The 13598-nt window shown below is 32.3% G+C and overlaps 2 protein-coding genes across 5 annotated transcripts in view; one reads left to right on the top strand and one right to left on the bottom strand.

The window, feature by feature from the left end:
- The window catches only part of LOC124354494, a 99031-nt gene extending 95430 nt beyond the window's left edge, over window positions 1-3601 (top strand). The window contains exons 8-9 of the mRNA XM_046805001.1: window positions 1737-1866; window positions 3407-3601. Coding sequence (XP_046660957.1) covers window positions 1737-1834 — 98 coding nt within the window. The 3' untranslated portion in view covers window positions 1835-1866; window positions 3407-3601. The remainder of the gene's footprint in view (window positions 1-1736; window positions 1867-3406) is intronic.
- Window positions 3602-6683: 3082 nt separating this feature from the next.
- Window positions 6684-13598, bottom strand: part of LOC124354495 (sodium-independent sulfate anion transporter) — a 55197-nt gene continuing 48282 nt past the window's right edge. For all 4 annotated transcript variants that reach the window (XM_046805003.1, XM_046805004.1, XM_046805002.1 and 1 more), the window contains 2 exons: window positions 13396-13556; window positions 6684-10112 (listed from right to left, as the gene is read on the bottom strand). In XM_046805003.1, the coding sequence (XP_046660959.1) occupies window positions 10079-10112; window positions 13396-13556 (195 nt within the window). In that variant the 3' untranslated portion in view covers window positions 6684-10078. The remainder of the gene's footprint in view (window positions 10113-13395; window positions 13557-13598) is intronic.

Here is a 13598-nt window from a genome sequence, read left to right on the forward strand (position 1 = left end):
ACACAAGCTAAACTTTCGCTGGAGGAAATCAGTTAATAACAGGAAAGTATTGGTTGAAAAAATTTGTATAAGGGAAACTACGTTTAAAATATTTGAGAAATATCCAGAATTATCGATCGGAAGGTAGGCCAGTAATCTATATGGACGAGACCTACGTTCATTATACACACACAAAACCCTTGAGTTGGAGTGATGGAAGCGAGGCAGGTTTAAAAACCCCTATTAGTAAGGGCGAGAGAATAATAATTGTTCATGCCCGGTAACGAAGATGGCTTTGTAAATAATGCACTATTGACGTTCATTTCTGGGAAAAAAAACAGGGGATTATCATGGTGACATGAATTTTCAGCAACTATGAAAAATGGATACGAACACAATTAATTCCTAACATACCCCAAAACTCTGTTATTGTTATTGATAATGCACCCTACCACAATGTGCAGTTGAAAACCCAGCTCCCACGTCGTCAACTTTAAAGGCAGGACATGATACAGTGGCTATCAGAACGAAACATACACTTTTTCTAAAGAAATCTTAAAACCAGAATTGTACTCAGTTATTAAAGACAATTAAACCAAAGTACAAAATGTTTAAAGTAGATTCTATTCTGGCAGAAGCCGGCCATTCTGTTTTTAAGGTTACCACCATACCACCCAGATTTAAATCCTATTGAAATGGTATGGATTTACTTAAGGAAAGTGTAGCCAAACGACACGTTTCGTTTAAATTAGCTGAAAGTTCAACAACTGGTAGTAGAGATATGTAGCCAGAGAACACGAGAACAGTGTGAGTTCTTGTGTGAACCATGTAAAAAAAAGTGGGAATTGGATTACTTGGCATTAGAGCCGGAAATCGACGAAATTAGTGAACAAATAATAATTAATTTGGGAGAAGAATTCCGACACAGAAGATGACAATGATGACAGCCATCCAGAAAGTGATGATGAAATGGATGACATGGACTTGAGTGGAATAGAACCCCTGATTTAAGTAATTGTAAGTTTTTTTATTTTATTTAAATAGTTCTAGGATTTTATATAGGCTAGATAATATTATTTCGTCTTATATAGTTTAAAGCCATAGATGATGTAATTACTAATATTAATATTAAGGTATAAGTAGTTATGACGGCGGTTTAGAATGTCGAATCTGTGAATAGTAGTTGCTTGTGAGCACGTCGGCGCCGCTCGGCGAGGCCAGGCAGGCGGCTCAGTGCTTCCCTCCCTCTCGCCCCTCTATGCCCTACCCACTTCCCCTCTCGCGCCGGTCACGGCTCTTGCTAGACCTGCTCAGTTATAAAGTAAGTGCCATTGGTAACCATGCAGCCAATACCAATAAAGATGACACCTAACAGTGGCGTACTCTGGCTAACCTTGAATAGATGTCATGCAATAGCCTGTCTGGACTCAATGTTTCTTGGTTCTTACTTTAAAAGTTTTCATTATTTAATATTGACAATAACATTTTCTTATTTAATTCTGATATATTATTAATGTCATAGAAATTTATAATAATGTCAGGCAAAATTATCAGGAACTTATATAACTCATCAAAGAATGGTTATGTAATACAGAATTTGGTACCACCCTGTTATTATTGAACCATTCATTAATTGATCAATGTGTGAATAGGGGTTGGCATTTAAAGAAACAGTTCATATATTGTCGTTAATTTCTTTCTAAGACCATTTTTGCCTTAATCTTGTTAAGTATATTATTATTACTGATTTACTGCAGGATGCTCTTTCATGTGGTATTCAAAGAAGAGAAAGGGCGACAAAGCCCCAAATGAAGAAGTGGCAATGGCAGATGAACCAACAATTATAGGCCGGTGATGCTGCTCTCTACGTTCTTCTCACCCCATAAGGTATGATTTAAATGTGTGATATAAAACAGCTTCCATCCTTTTAAGCCTTATTCCACAAATTTTCTAAAGAATGTGCAGATGTGTTTCACAAAATTAAAGTTTTTAGAGTTAAGAGGACATAGGAGAATATATCTAATTCAAGGTGAACACAACAAATTTAGATTGTTGAGAAATTTTTGTATGAGGACTACCCAAAAGTAACAGATGTTTTGAAATAAAAATTAACCAACTGAAATAGGAACATTTTATTATATACATTTAAAAGCTACACTGTAAGGCTATTTTTCAACGAAATCTCCATTCATATTAAGACATTTATCATAATGTGACACAAGTTTTTCGATTCCACCTTTGTAGAAATCTGCCGCCTGAGATCTTATTTACGCTAGCATGAAGTTCAGTATCACTATCGAAGTGCTGCGTTGCAATGCGAGCCAGGTCTTTATCGCTGGAAAGCGGTGGTAGTCGCTTGGTGGCAGATCTGGGCTATAAGGCAGATGATCAAACACTTCCCAATCAAAATCATCCAAGACTTGCTGTGTATGATTGGCTGTATGGGGACAAAAAATGTTGAGCTAAATTTTCCCCTACCCCTATTGTGTATCGCTCGCCTTAGCTTCTGCAATGTTTCACAGTACCTCTCTGTGTTGGTTGTTGATCCTCGTTCAAGGAAATCAACCAGAACCACACCCTTAGTAGCCCAAATAACAGTTCCCATAACCTTTCTCACTGACAGAGTTTGGAGGATCTTCCGTAAGGATTTTTGGAACCCACCTGGCACAAAATTTGTGGTATCCAAGCTTTCCTACAACATTTTAATGAAGTAAATTTTGTGAAATTTGTGGGAAATGTTCTAAGAGTTCAGTTATTGTAGAACTGCGATTTTCACGAACTTTGTCATTGATTTTCAACATCAAATCTTAAGCCACTATGATAGGTTGACCCCTACGACTATCATCATGATCATTGGTGCAGCCACTGCCAGTGGTTTTTGATACACCACTGCCTTACTCTGCTTTACTCACTCATTATTCCATTCCCATAAACTTCACACAGTTGGTGATAGATTGCAATTGGTTTATGGCTTTTGCCAACAAAAACTTTTATCATTGAACACACTTCACAAGTGGCGGGATTTCAGTTGCAGCACACATTTTAATTAATCACAGTGAAAAAAGTAAAAGAGATACAGACTGTGCAGGACTAAAGCTCAATGAGTACTGAAGGCCATAGTGTTTTGAAACCAAGATGGCAGCTGTAGCCCTACCCATTGCTGCACCATTCAAAAACTTCTCTAACTTTCTAGATAGCCCTTGTGTATGGAATTATAATAGCTAGAACACAGCTGTAATAATCTTATTTTCATAAGAAATTAAATAAAAATATTTATCTTATTATATTTATAAAATTAAATTTATTCTAAATATAATATGATGAATGTTTTTAATTCAAGATGCAATAGATTAGTTTTGAACTGAAAAACATTCAAAATTGACTCATGCTTCAGTGGCATTTAATAATGGGTTGTATCTTTTTTCAGCCGAAGACTTGAGTCTTTCATTTCTACTTCTGCCTTCTTCTCCATATTTATTACACAATTGTGATTGTTATTCAACTGATTTATGTTTTCAACTTTTCTCCCAATTTTTGATTCAGTCAATTGACAAGTAATATTTTAAGCTTTATTGAACACATATTTTAAATTATACTTTGAATACTTTTATGGTGATAAAAATCTAATTTTGTTTCTTTTTATCCTATTAGTTAGCTACTGTACTTTTATATTTTATCTTAAAATCACTTTGTGAGTGAGAAAATATATTTAAAACAACTATTGCTATGTGTGCACATAAATATATAAAAATAGAAACTTATGATAAAATATACAAACAAACTTTCAAATTTTGTTTGCTGTAGTATTCAATAACATTTATTTATTGTACTTACAAAAAATTACAGATTACAAAAATGTAAAGACAAATTTTGCTCAAAATAATATTAATTAGTTTATTAGTGTGATACTTGAGTTATTAATTTATTAATGAGATGGCCATCTTAATTAACTATTGAATATTTATTCACTTAAATACTTAATTAAAGTTCATTAGATTTGAGTTTTGAATATTAGGTTGTTATTATTTATAATATTGCATTGATCCAAAAGAATAAATCATGAACTGTAAAATTACAATAAATTTATATAGTAAAAATAAATACAATATTGTGTTTATAAACAGTGTTGGTTGTTAAGTATTAAAAATATGTTACTGTATATTGTCGTTGTAATAGAACAATAAATAGTGTAGCCACGTATTGCTAGTATAACCAATGTTCACAGCAACCACAAGTTGCTAACTGGGATCAACTTAATAGTAAATTAATACATAGTTGCCTTTATTTGAAGAGTAATTCCTTGCCCAGTTACCTCGTTCCAAGGCGGATGATACCAGATTCAAAGAAAGACATTAGAATAGCTTATTACTTGTTTTGTTATTTTGTGGTATGTTTTTCATATTAAAATGATGCTGTTTGATCTGATGCTTTTTTCTTTTTCGCACATTACTACCTTTTTCCTCAGTTGAGAGCCAGATTTAATAAGAGATGTTTATTTTTAATTGTTCAAGTTAGACCTGGATTTCAAAATTGATTAATTTTTCTTTGTTTGATTACATTTTATAGATTTACATTTTATACTGTGTAGTATAATGTAATGAGGATAAATTACTAGGTAACATTAACATTGAATTAATTGAGATTGGATTAATTTAATTTAATTATGGACTTTTTATTAAATAACATATTTTATGTAGGCCTTTTAAAATTTCCCACCAGTGACTTTAGCCATTCGCTGACTGCATTTTGAGCTCTTATTCATCATTGAATCACTAGGGGCCAAGCCATTTCTTCATATACATGTATATTGCAGGGAGTCAATTCTGGGCTGTAAAGTGGATGCCTGAAAACGTCCCTTTGACTTCCTAAAGGTCTTTGGTTTTCTGAGTAGCGTGAGACAAAGCGTTGTGCAGAAAAATTATGTCAGATGAAAACATGTCATAACGTTTGTTTTGAATGCCCATTTTAGGATTTTCAGTGTTACAGTGTATGAATCCTTAATGAAAGTCATACCATGTTTGTGAATTCCACTAATGCCAATCAAATTTTAACAAGCAATCATTTCGTTGTACTGTATTAGGTATGCATATATCATAAATACACAGGGTTTATTTTTTTTTTATAAGCTATAATTTTGCTCTCTACAGGTTTTTAGATTAAATGCATATTTTTAGAATTATTCACGAAAACCAGTCTGAAAATGTGGTTTTTTGCCTGAAAACCAACAATTTCACTCACAAATAAGTTGAAAGGTATTGACTTTCAGAAAAAACTTTATAGAGCAAAAGCAAAAATCAATCTATCGATTTCCTCCCTTTTCAATGAAAAAATTGCTCACCCCCAAGAAGGGGTGGTATCCACCCCCAGGGAAAAAGCAACCCCTGGTACAGGGTAGACTTTGAAATAGAGGACAAGTAGAACCTAAACCCAAATTGTTTTGAAAATCGATACTGTATGGGATAAATACATGGGTATTGACTGGACTATACAGTTTTGATAGTGAAAATCATCAGGCAATGATAAAGAATGGTTTATTTCAGTGTTATGCGCCTTATTACATTTTAAATTATAACTTTATTTATCCCTTACATAATCTAACAAATGTTATGTCTCATAGAAACTACATGTAATTAATAGCTAAATGCTATCTCAGATTGTTTATTTTCTCAAAATTAGTATATTTTAAAGCGTAGTGTCGTCCTATTATTGTACTTTTTCTGACAAATTTTCGAATAAATATGTATATATTTCTGAAATAAACTATGTATTATGTCAAAACGAAATTCTCCATTTGTTCATAATAAAGATACACTAAATGATATATACTATTTTATATTCTAGTTTTGTTATTTAAAAATACCATTGCACAATGCTCAAAAATGAACTGCCAAAAATAAATAAAATGACTGCCATACGAAGGGTTAAACTTATTCATATATTTTATTAATCATACAGGGTGGCGCAAAAGTCACTCGACAGTTGGTTAAAACAAGACTAGTTTATTTGAAATTATTTTTTATTACAAACAATACTTACAATTATTTTTTATATTCCAATTGTTTTCCGTCTTCATTAATACATCTTTGAAGTCTTTCTGGAATACTGTTACATACTCTACGGCATAGTGTGGGATCATTGTCCAAATCATAAAATGCGTCATGTATGTAGTCTTTCAGTTCGTCAATAGTATGAGGCTTTCGAGAATAAACAGAGTCCTTGACTACTCCCCATAGGAAAAAATCCATTGGTGTGATATCTGGTGAACGTGGGGGCATGTCAATATCTGCCCTTCAACCAATAACTTTTCTTTGGAAAAGTTCGTTTAAATAATAATAATAAGAAAAATAATAACTCAGGGACTACAGCTTTAAACACGTGTCACAGATGAACTCACTAGTTCGATTGTTGTGTGTTTCATTGCATTGTATTGCCAACTTAAAAAGGCATAATTACCAACATTTAGTAATACCAACATCACGGACGAAAACTATTGTACTACGTCTTGCTGTTATTTTTTCTTCTTTTAACCAACTGTCCAGTGACTTTTGCGCCACCCTGTATATCAACATTTATTCTTTTTCAATCCGATATTTTTTAATGACAGGAATATATGCATTCTACCTTCCTTTTGATTGCACTAAAAAGGATATTTACATATAATCCAAGTTGAAATTTGTGATTGGTGTATGAAATGAAAATCGTTATTTAGGAAATTAATTTAATACAATAATGTGAATATTTTTTGCAATTAACAACTAGCTAATAACAATATCACCTAAAATATCACTTAATTCTTAATAATACTCAGTGGTAAGTATACATAAGTGAGGTTTCTTTGTTAGAACATATGAGGGGGTACCAAAAGGTTCCAAGAATAGTTCTGCTTTGGGCGAAGCTTGTGCAGTAAAAACCTGCCACCAGATGTCAGAGGTGCAACCATCGCCATTTCAGTGTCACCTGGATCGTCGACCTGGCTTGTTCTGTTCTTCTGTAGTGACAGTTTTTCATGTTGTTGTTTCATGCTTTTATCCTTTTTAAGATGGCAAGTTTGAGTGAACAGTGTGCGGCTAAAAATTTTGTTTCCTGCTCAGGAAAAACGCTGTTGATACTGTTTTAATGTTGAACAAAGCCAGGATCGGTTTCAAGTTGTTCTATCAAATTACAACATGTTTCAACTCGACGTTACTTTGCTTATGACTCAAAGAATGAGGCACAAATTTGGCAGGGACCCTTCTCATTCCAAAATCTTCAGATAAAATTCACTGAACTGAGCTCCAAAATAACACACTAATCTCTGAAATTTGATCAGTGATCAGTCAATGATCTGAAAGTACAATTTCTTAAATTTTCTGAACTTTATCATCTTTTCAGGCAGGTGATGGACATTTAGAATGAGGATGTCATCAATGGGCCTGTCTCCATTTTTTTTAACCAAGAAAACCACATGTACACTTGAGTTTTTCCCATAGCGGCATCTTTGTAGGCTGTGTTTAACATTAAACCGTTTCAATGACATTTCTACCTAACAAGAAATAAAATTTCATAGCTGCACGCTCTTTACTCTATCATAACAAATGAAAATAACACCAAACAACACTGTCACTACAGAAGAACAGAATGAGCCAGGTTAGCGATCCAGGTGACACTGAAATAGTGATAAATTGTGCTACCGACACCTAGCAGCAGAAGTTTGTACTGCACAAGCCTAGTCCGTAGCTATTCTGAGAACTTTTGGGTACTCCCTCATATTTACACTGTATTTTCAACAAAGAATATCACAAAATATAATAACAAGATTTTAAAAACTAATAAATAAGTAAATAGCTACATATCATATTAATATTTAAGTGATAGAAAATTAGTTTAATTTCATTACATTGTAACTAGAGGTTTGGATGTTTTGCAACACAGAAACTGTAAAATTGTTGTAATAATATTATATTTATAGAATTCAAAATTAAAATGTATGAAGGCATAAAATGTTTGCAGTCTTGCAGGAGTGGAAGCTCTATGAATGTATAAACAAGTTAGATAAAATGTTCATCTTAATATAAATAACAAAAGTAAGATAATACAATGTTAATAAAGATATTATCTAATTTATCTTTCTTTATTGCACATGTTAAGGGTTAAAAAATGTTCCAGGAATGATTACTTACTTTTTCTTCCATTCTCCTATGGTCAGATGGATGGGGAATATTTGCCTGGAACTTGGCCCCTTGCTTTTAATACTTTTTTTAATATCTTGTTTTATGACATTCTTTTAAACCATTAATGTTTAGGCTACTTACATAAACCTACAATTTATATAAGAACAATGGCATCAACTATCTTTTTAGTTTTACCAATACACGTTATTTAACCCATTAAAACATTGCTAAAATGGAAAACAAGCTGAATTTTAAGTTTCATTTAAAAATCTAGTACATTTGGCCCAAATGTATGTCACAACACTCCAGTTATACATATCTGAATTTTTATAAATTGAACAAACATTTTGTTTTTGTAGATTTTATTATTATAAAAGTTTCATATAGTAACCATACAAATTGTTGTACTATACAACAAATTTGAAATTATAAATTTTTGTACAATCCTTTTGGTTAGAGGATAGTGTAATAAAAAGTACTGTTGGAGAGAGTGTTAATTATGATCTGCCCTGAGTCTGAAAGTCTTAGCACTTCCCCAGTAGGGAAGATTGTGTCCTACCTACAGCTAAATAGTTTTGCTTCCTCCTTCTACCGGGGCTGGTTAAAAATTGTTCTTCCTGAGAAATATGTTGTGTTTTTTAATGTTGTGATGTTAGGAATAGCTAAAAGTACTGCTAAAAAATAAAATAAAGCATACAAGTGGTTTTCCCCTTCATAAGAAAGTCTCAAGCAGAACATCTGTCAGTTTCTCAAATGACAAAAATTGTTGCAAATGTCATGGAATTGTGCTTGGAGATAAACAATACATCATTCAAATGATTAGCAAGTAACCTGGCAAAATTTAAAGCTATTTATTTAATATTTTATTTTATTTATAACAAATATATATATATTATATTTTAACAATATAGTTATTAATGTTAAGTCAGATAAAAAAAGTTTTAAACATAGTTTACATAACCCTACAAGTAAAAAATTAATTAAAGGTAATATTTTATTTGTAAAACATGTAATGACTTCTGGAAATAATGACAAATTATGCTGTGTTTGAGAGTTGAAATGATTACAAAGGAATACACTAGATTCCATACAAAGAAATGAACTAGATTGCAGTACAGTGCAGAGACATACAATTTATAGGCAGCAACACATATTTGAACAATTTCTCTAGCCAATCAGATAAGAGATGAGTAGGGTAAATTTTGTCATTTAAAAGATAAAGTGCAAACTAGATGCCTATGCAATTTGTTTTTGTTCCAAAAATGAATAAGAGTGAAACAGCAACTTTTGAGTATATAAACTTGTACATCATGAGAGGGCCTGCTTTGATAAGAAGATATATAACACTATAACATATCTGATAACTAGATAAAAATGTATAGCTATAGCAGATGTTACATTCCCAGATGATTCCATTAACTACTCTGGATTCACAATGGACCTTTTGACTAGTAGAAAGATGTTCCATGTAAACAAATAATTCGTTTCCAACACAGCTATATTACACAAACTTTAGAGTATAAGACTTGTACATGTATATACCAACATTTTCTTGAGTACAAGATTGTTTTAGCTAATTACTTGACCAATATAACAAAATGGACCAACAAATCTTTGTTGGAAATAGCAAATGACAAAAAACTGGTTCTATAAACATAACCACAAAGTCATAGATTCAGAGTACATTATCACACTTTCATGTACTCGATGTGTTTGTGGTATTTGTCTAGTACCACAATAAGACATTAACAGTATAAATTCTTTTACTTTTGGAATTTGGACCAATATTATTTGAATGATAGTGTCAGATTAGAAAGTGTTGATGAATGTAAATGAAAATCTAATTAAACTAAGCTAGTAATTAAAACTTTATCAAAGCAGTCTTTTTCTCCTCTGCTGTAGATGTGCAGATCGGAGGCAACATAATAAACTGTCGAGAAAAACTAATGTCACGCAATCGATTCAATCTTTCTTAGATTAGCCCTGGAACAGACAATTATCAACAATAACAATTGAAAAATAAAATAAAATCATAGTCAACATTAATTTAATGAAAAGACGTAATTTTGTACAGTAGATAGAAATTTATATTATATTACTATAAAAATTCATAAAATAAAATTATTTCAAAATAACTGAAAATCTAAATAACTTGAAAATTTTACATAAATTCTTAGCTCTTAGGCTTACTTGGCTGGTGTCTTAACATCTGTTTTCCGATTGATATCGCAGAAAATCATTGCTCACACAATCCAATTATGGAAACAGGCAGCCTTGCCATTGCAAACCATTTCAGTTCAGATGTTAAAAACGAAACTGCCATCTTTATCATGGCTCTTCATAACCAAGCCAAAATATTTAAAGAATTGAATTGTGTAAGCAATATTTTAACACAATGTGAACCAAAAAAAATTACATGTTAATAATGTTGTCTAGAATTGTCACTACATAAAACAATTTAGAGAAATGGTAAAAGGAAATTCATCCTCCTGCAGTTCCGTGACTTAGGAAATCCAGTAAAATAGTTTTGGAGTTAGTTTTTGAAGTACAATAAGTAAAGAAAATGATACATATACATGCAGAGATTAAAAACTTTAACAGTGAGTTTTATAAAATAAATACTGCCAAAACATAGCTCATACTTTCTCACTTTACATTACACCTTTTACATTTCAGTATTTCCACACTATTAGTGTTCTGGATAATCTTAATTGAAACATTTCAGAATATCAGAATCAACAATTTTTAATATAATAGTAGTAGTAGTTTTTGTTTTTTATAACTCAGTTTATTATATAATAAATATCTTTATTTAAAAGTAAAAATCGTGATTTATTAGAGTTAAAAATTATTAAATGTCCACAGATGAAAAAGTCATCAGAAATGTTTATAAATTAAAGGGAAATCTCAGACTTTATACAAATTAACTGTTGAAATTACCTCTATCATAGGTTAATCCCATTCACTCAATATTAAAATTGAATTTTTACGAGTTTCTATTAGGAAATTTATAAGGAACAAATGTGTGACATATTTTCAACATAAAAATTGTTAACTTGTTTAGATGATTTTTTACTTAAATCTGGTTTTTGGATAAAAACTTAATAAATAGAAAATTCAAACAATTTAATTAAGGTATATTCTTAATATATCTCCTTTTCCGAATTCATTATATTTGTTTCACCATGGTCGATGCTAACACACACATACACATGATTACACAAAAATAACTTTTTTATTTAGATTGTTCCAAAACAGATATTCCACTGAATACAAATAGGCATGGGTCTCTAGAGTCCCACACGGGGTATTATGAAACAGGCGTGAACGTGTTAAAAGCAAGACATATCTAAAATAGTAAAATCAAGTTAATTTAAAAATTTATTCAAGAAAACAATCACAATAAATATGCACTTTATTTCACCTTCTTATATATCTCTTGCCTAAAATACGAGGTGTGTTAGAAAAGTAATGAGATTGGTAACACTGCGGGAGATCTGGCAACGTTGTGTCTACCGGCTGACGCTAAACCTGTTTATTTATCCCTTCCACTTCCTCAGTCCGAGTTACAACTCCGTACAGTTAACACATTAGTTTTGACAGCGCCATTAGTAAAGTTGTGTTTTAATTGTGCGTCACAGAAATGGAGCATCGAAATTTAGAGCAACGTTGTGCAATAAAGTTTTGTGCTAAACTTGGTGAATCCGCGAGTGTGACTTTTGAAAAGTTGAAACAGGTCTATGGGAAACAGTGCTTATCGAGAGCACAAGTTTTCCGCTGGCACAAATCATTTTTGGAAGGCCGAGAACACGTTGAAGATGAACCTCGCTCAGGGAGACCTTTGACTTCAAGAACGGACGAAAACATGGATCGTGTGAGGGCGCTTGTGAGATCAGACCGTCGTTTAACAATAAAGATGATCAGTGAACAGCTAAATTTAAACACTTTCACCGTGCATCAAATTGTGACAGATGATTTGAACATGCGAAAGGTTTGTGCCAAATTGGTGCCGAAAAAATCTCACAACTGAACAGAAGGACAATCGAAAAAATGTGTGCGTTGATCTTCTTGAGAGGATTGCTAATGACCAAGAATTCTTCAATTGTGTGATCACTGGTGATGAATCCTGGATATTTGAGTACGATCCTGAAACAAAGCGGCAAAGTAAAGAATGGCACACTTCGTCATCTCCTCGGCCGAAGAAATGTCGAATGAGCAAATCAAAGATCAAGACCATGCTAATTTGTTTTTTTGACAGGAAAGGTATCGTACACAAAGAATTTGTTCCACCAGGACAAACTGTCAACCAAGTGTTTTATAAAAGTGTCCTTGAAAATTTGAGGAAAAGAGTGATCCGTGTGAGACCGGAAATTGCAGACAAGTGGATGCTTCATCATGACAATGCTCCATGTCACACGGCCATTTCCATCTGTGAATTTTTGAACTCAAAACGCATTACTGTTGTTCCTCAACCCCCCTATTCACCTGATTTAAGTCCTTGTGACTTTTTCCTCTTCACGAAATTGAAACATGTCCTAAAAGGACGTCATTTTGGAACTCTGGAGAACATTCAAAAGACTGTGACCGACCAGTTAAAAGCCATACCAATTGAAGACTTCCAGCGCTGCTACCAAGAGTGGGAACGACGACTCCGCCGATGTATAGCTGCCCAAGGAAACTACTTTGAAGGGGATAACATTGTTGTTTGAAAATAATAAAAACTTTGGTTAGTATGAAATCAGTCTCATTATTTTTCTAACACACCTCGTATATTTATCTACATATTTTTCTAAGGATATGTCTTCCATGAAATTTGTGAAAATCTCTAGTAACTTAAGTGTTCTGTAGAAGGATTAATTTTAAACTAAACACTATTAATTTAATACGTTTTTATTTTTGAGACCTTTTGTTTGAATAAAAACATCATAATACATATAGTAATTGGTGACCTTGGGTTGTTGCACTTGGAGAATTGAAAAGCAAGTTGAATAAAAAGTGAATGTGTGAGAATATGTAAATAATACATTAATTATTGATCATTTTTTATTTAAGCTAACGTTTATTTCATATATATATATATATATATATATATATATATATATATATATATGTTAAATGATAGAGAGAACTTTATGGTCCTAACTTTGCCTTTAATAAATAACTTTTCATTCAAATTCACATATGCTATGTATCAGTGCATTGTTCTACAGACAGCGTTACAATACTACAGTTCATTGATTCTTTATGTATAAAGGACAACACTCACGTGTGTTGAAGGAGCATATTGTCCAGTTGTTGTTCGTTGTAGTAGACAACAAAGTCCTTGGGCTTGATACCCTCAAAGACTGCCACCACACTGGGTTTTAGATTGTAGAAGAAGAGAGGCTGTTTGCGTCTGGAGAAGTCCTGTGTCAGAACCTCTATAACCTGTGGGGAAACAGTTTAGTTTTGTAACTCAGTGATATTACA

The sequence above is a fragment of the Homalodisca vitripennis genome, chromosome 2, assembly GCF_021130785.1.
Source record: "Homalodisca vitripennis isolate AUS2020 chromosome 2, UT_GWSS_2.1, whole genome shotgun sequence".
Lineage (NCBI taxonomy): Eukaryota > Metazoa > Arthropoda > Insecta > Hemiptera > Cicadellidae > Homalodisca > Homalodisca vitripennis.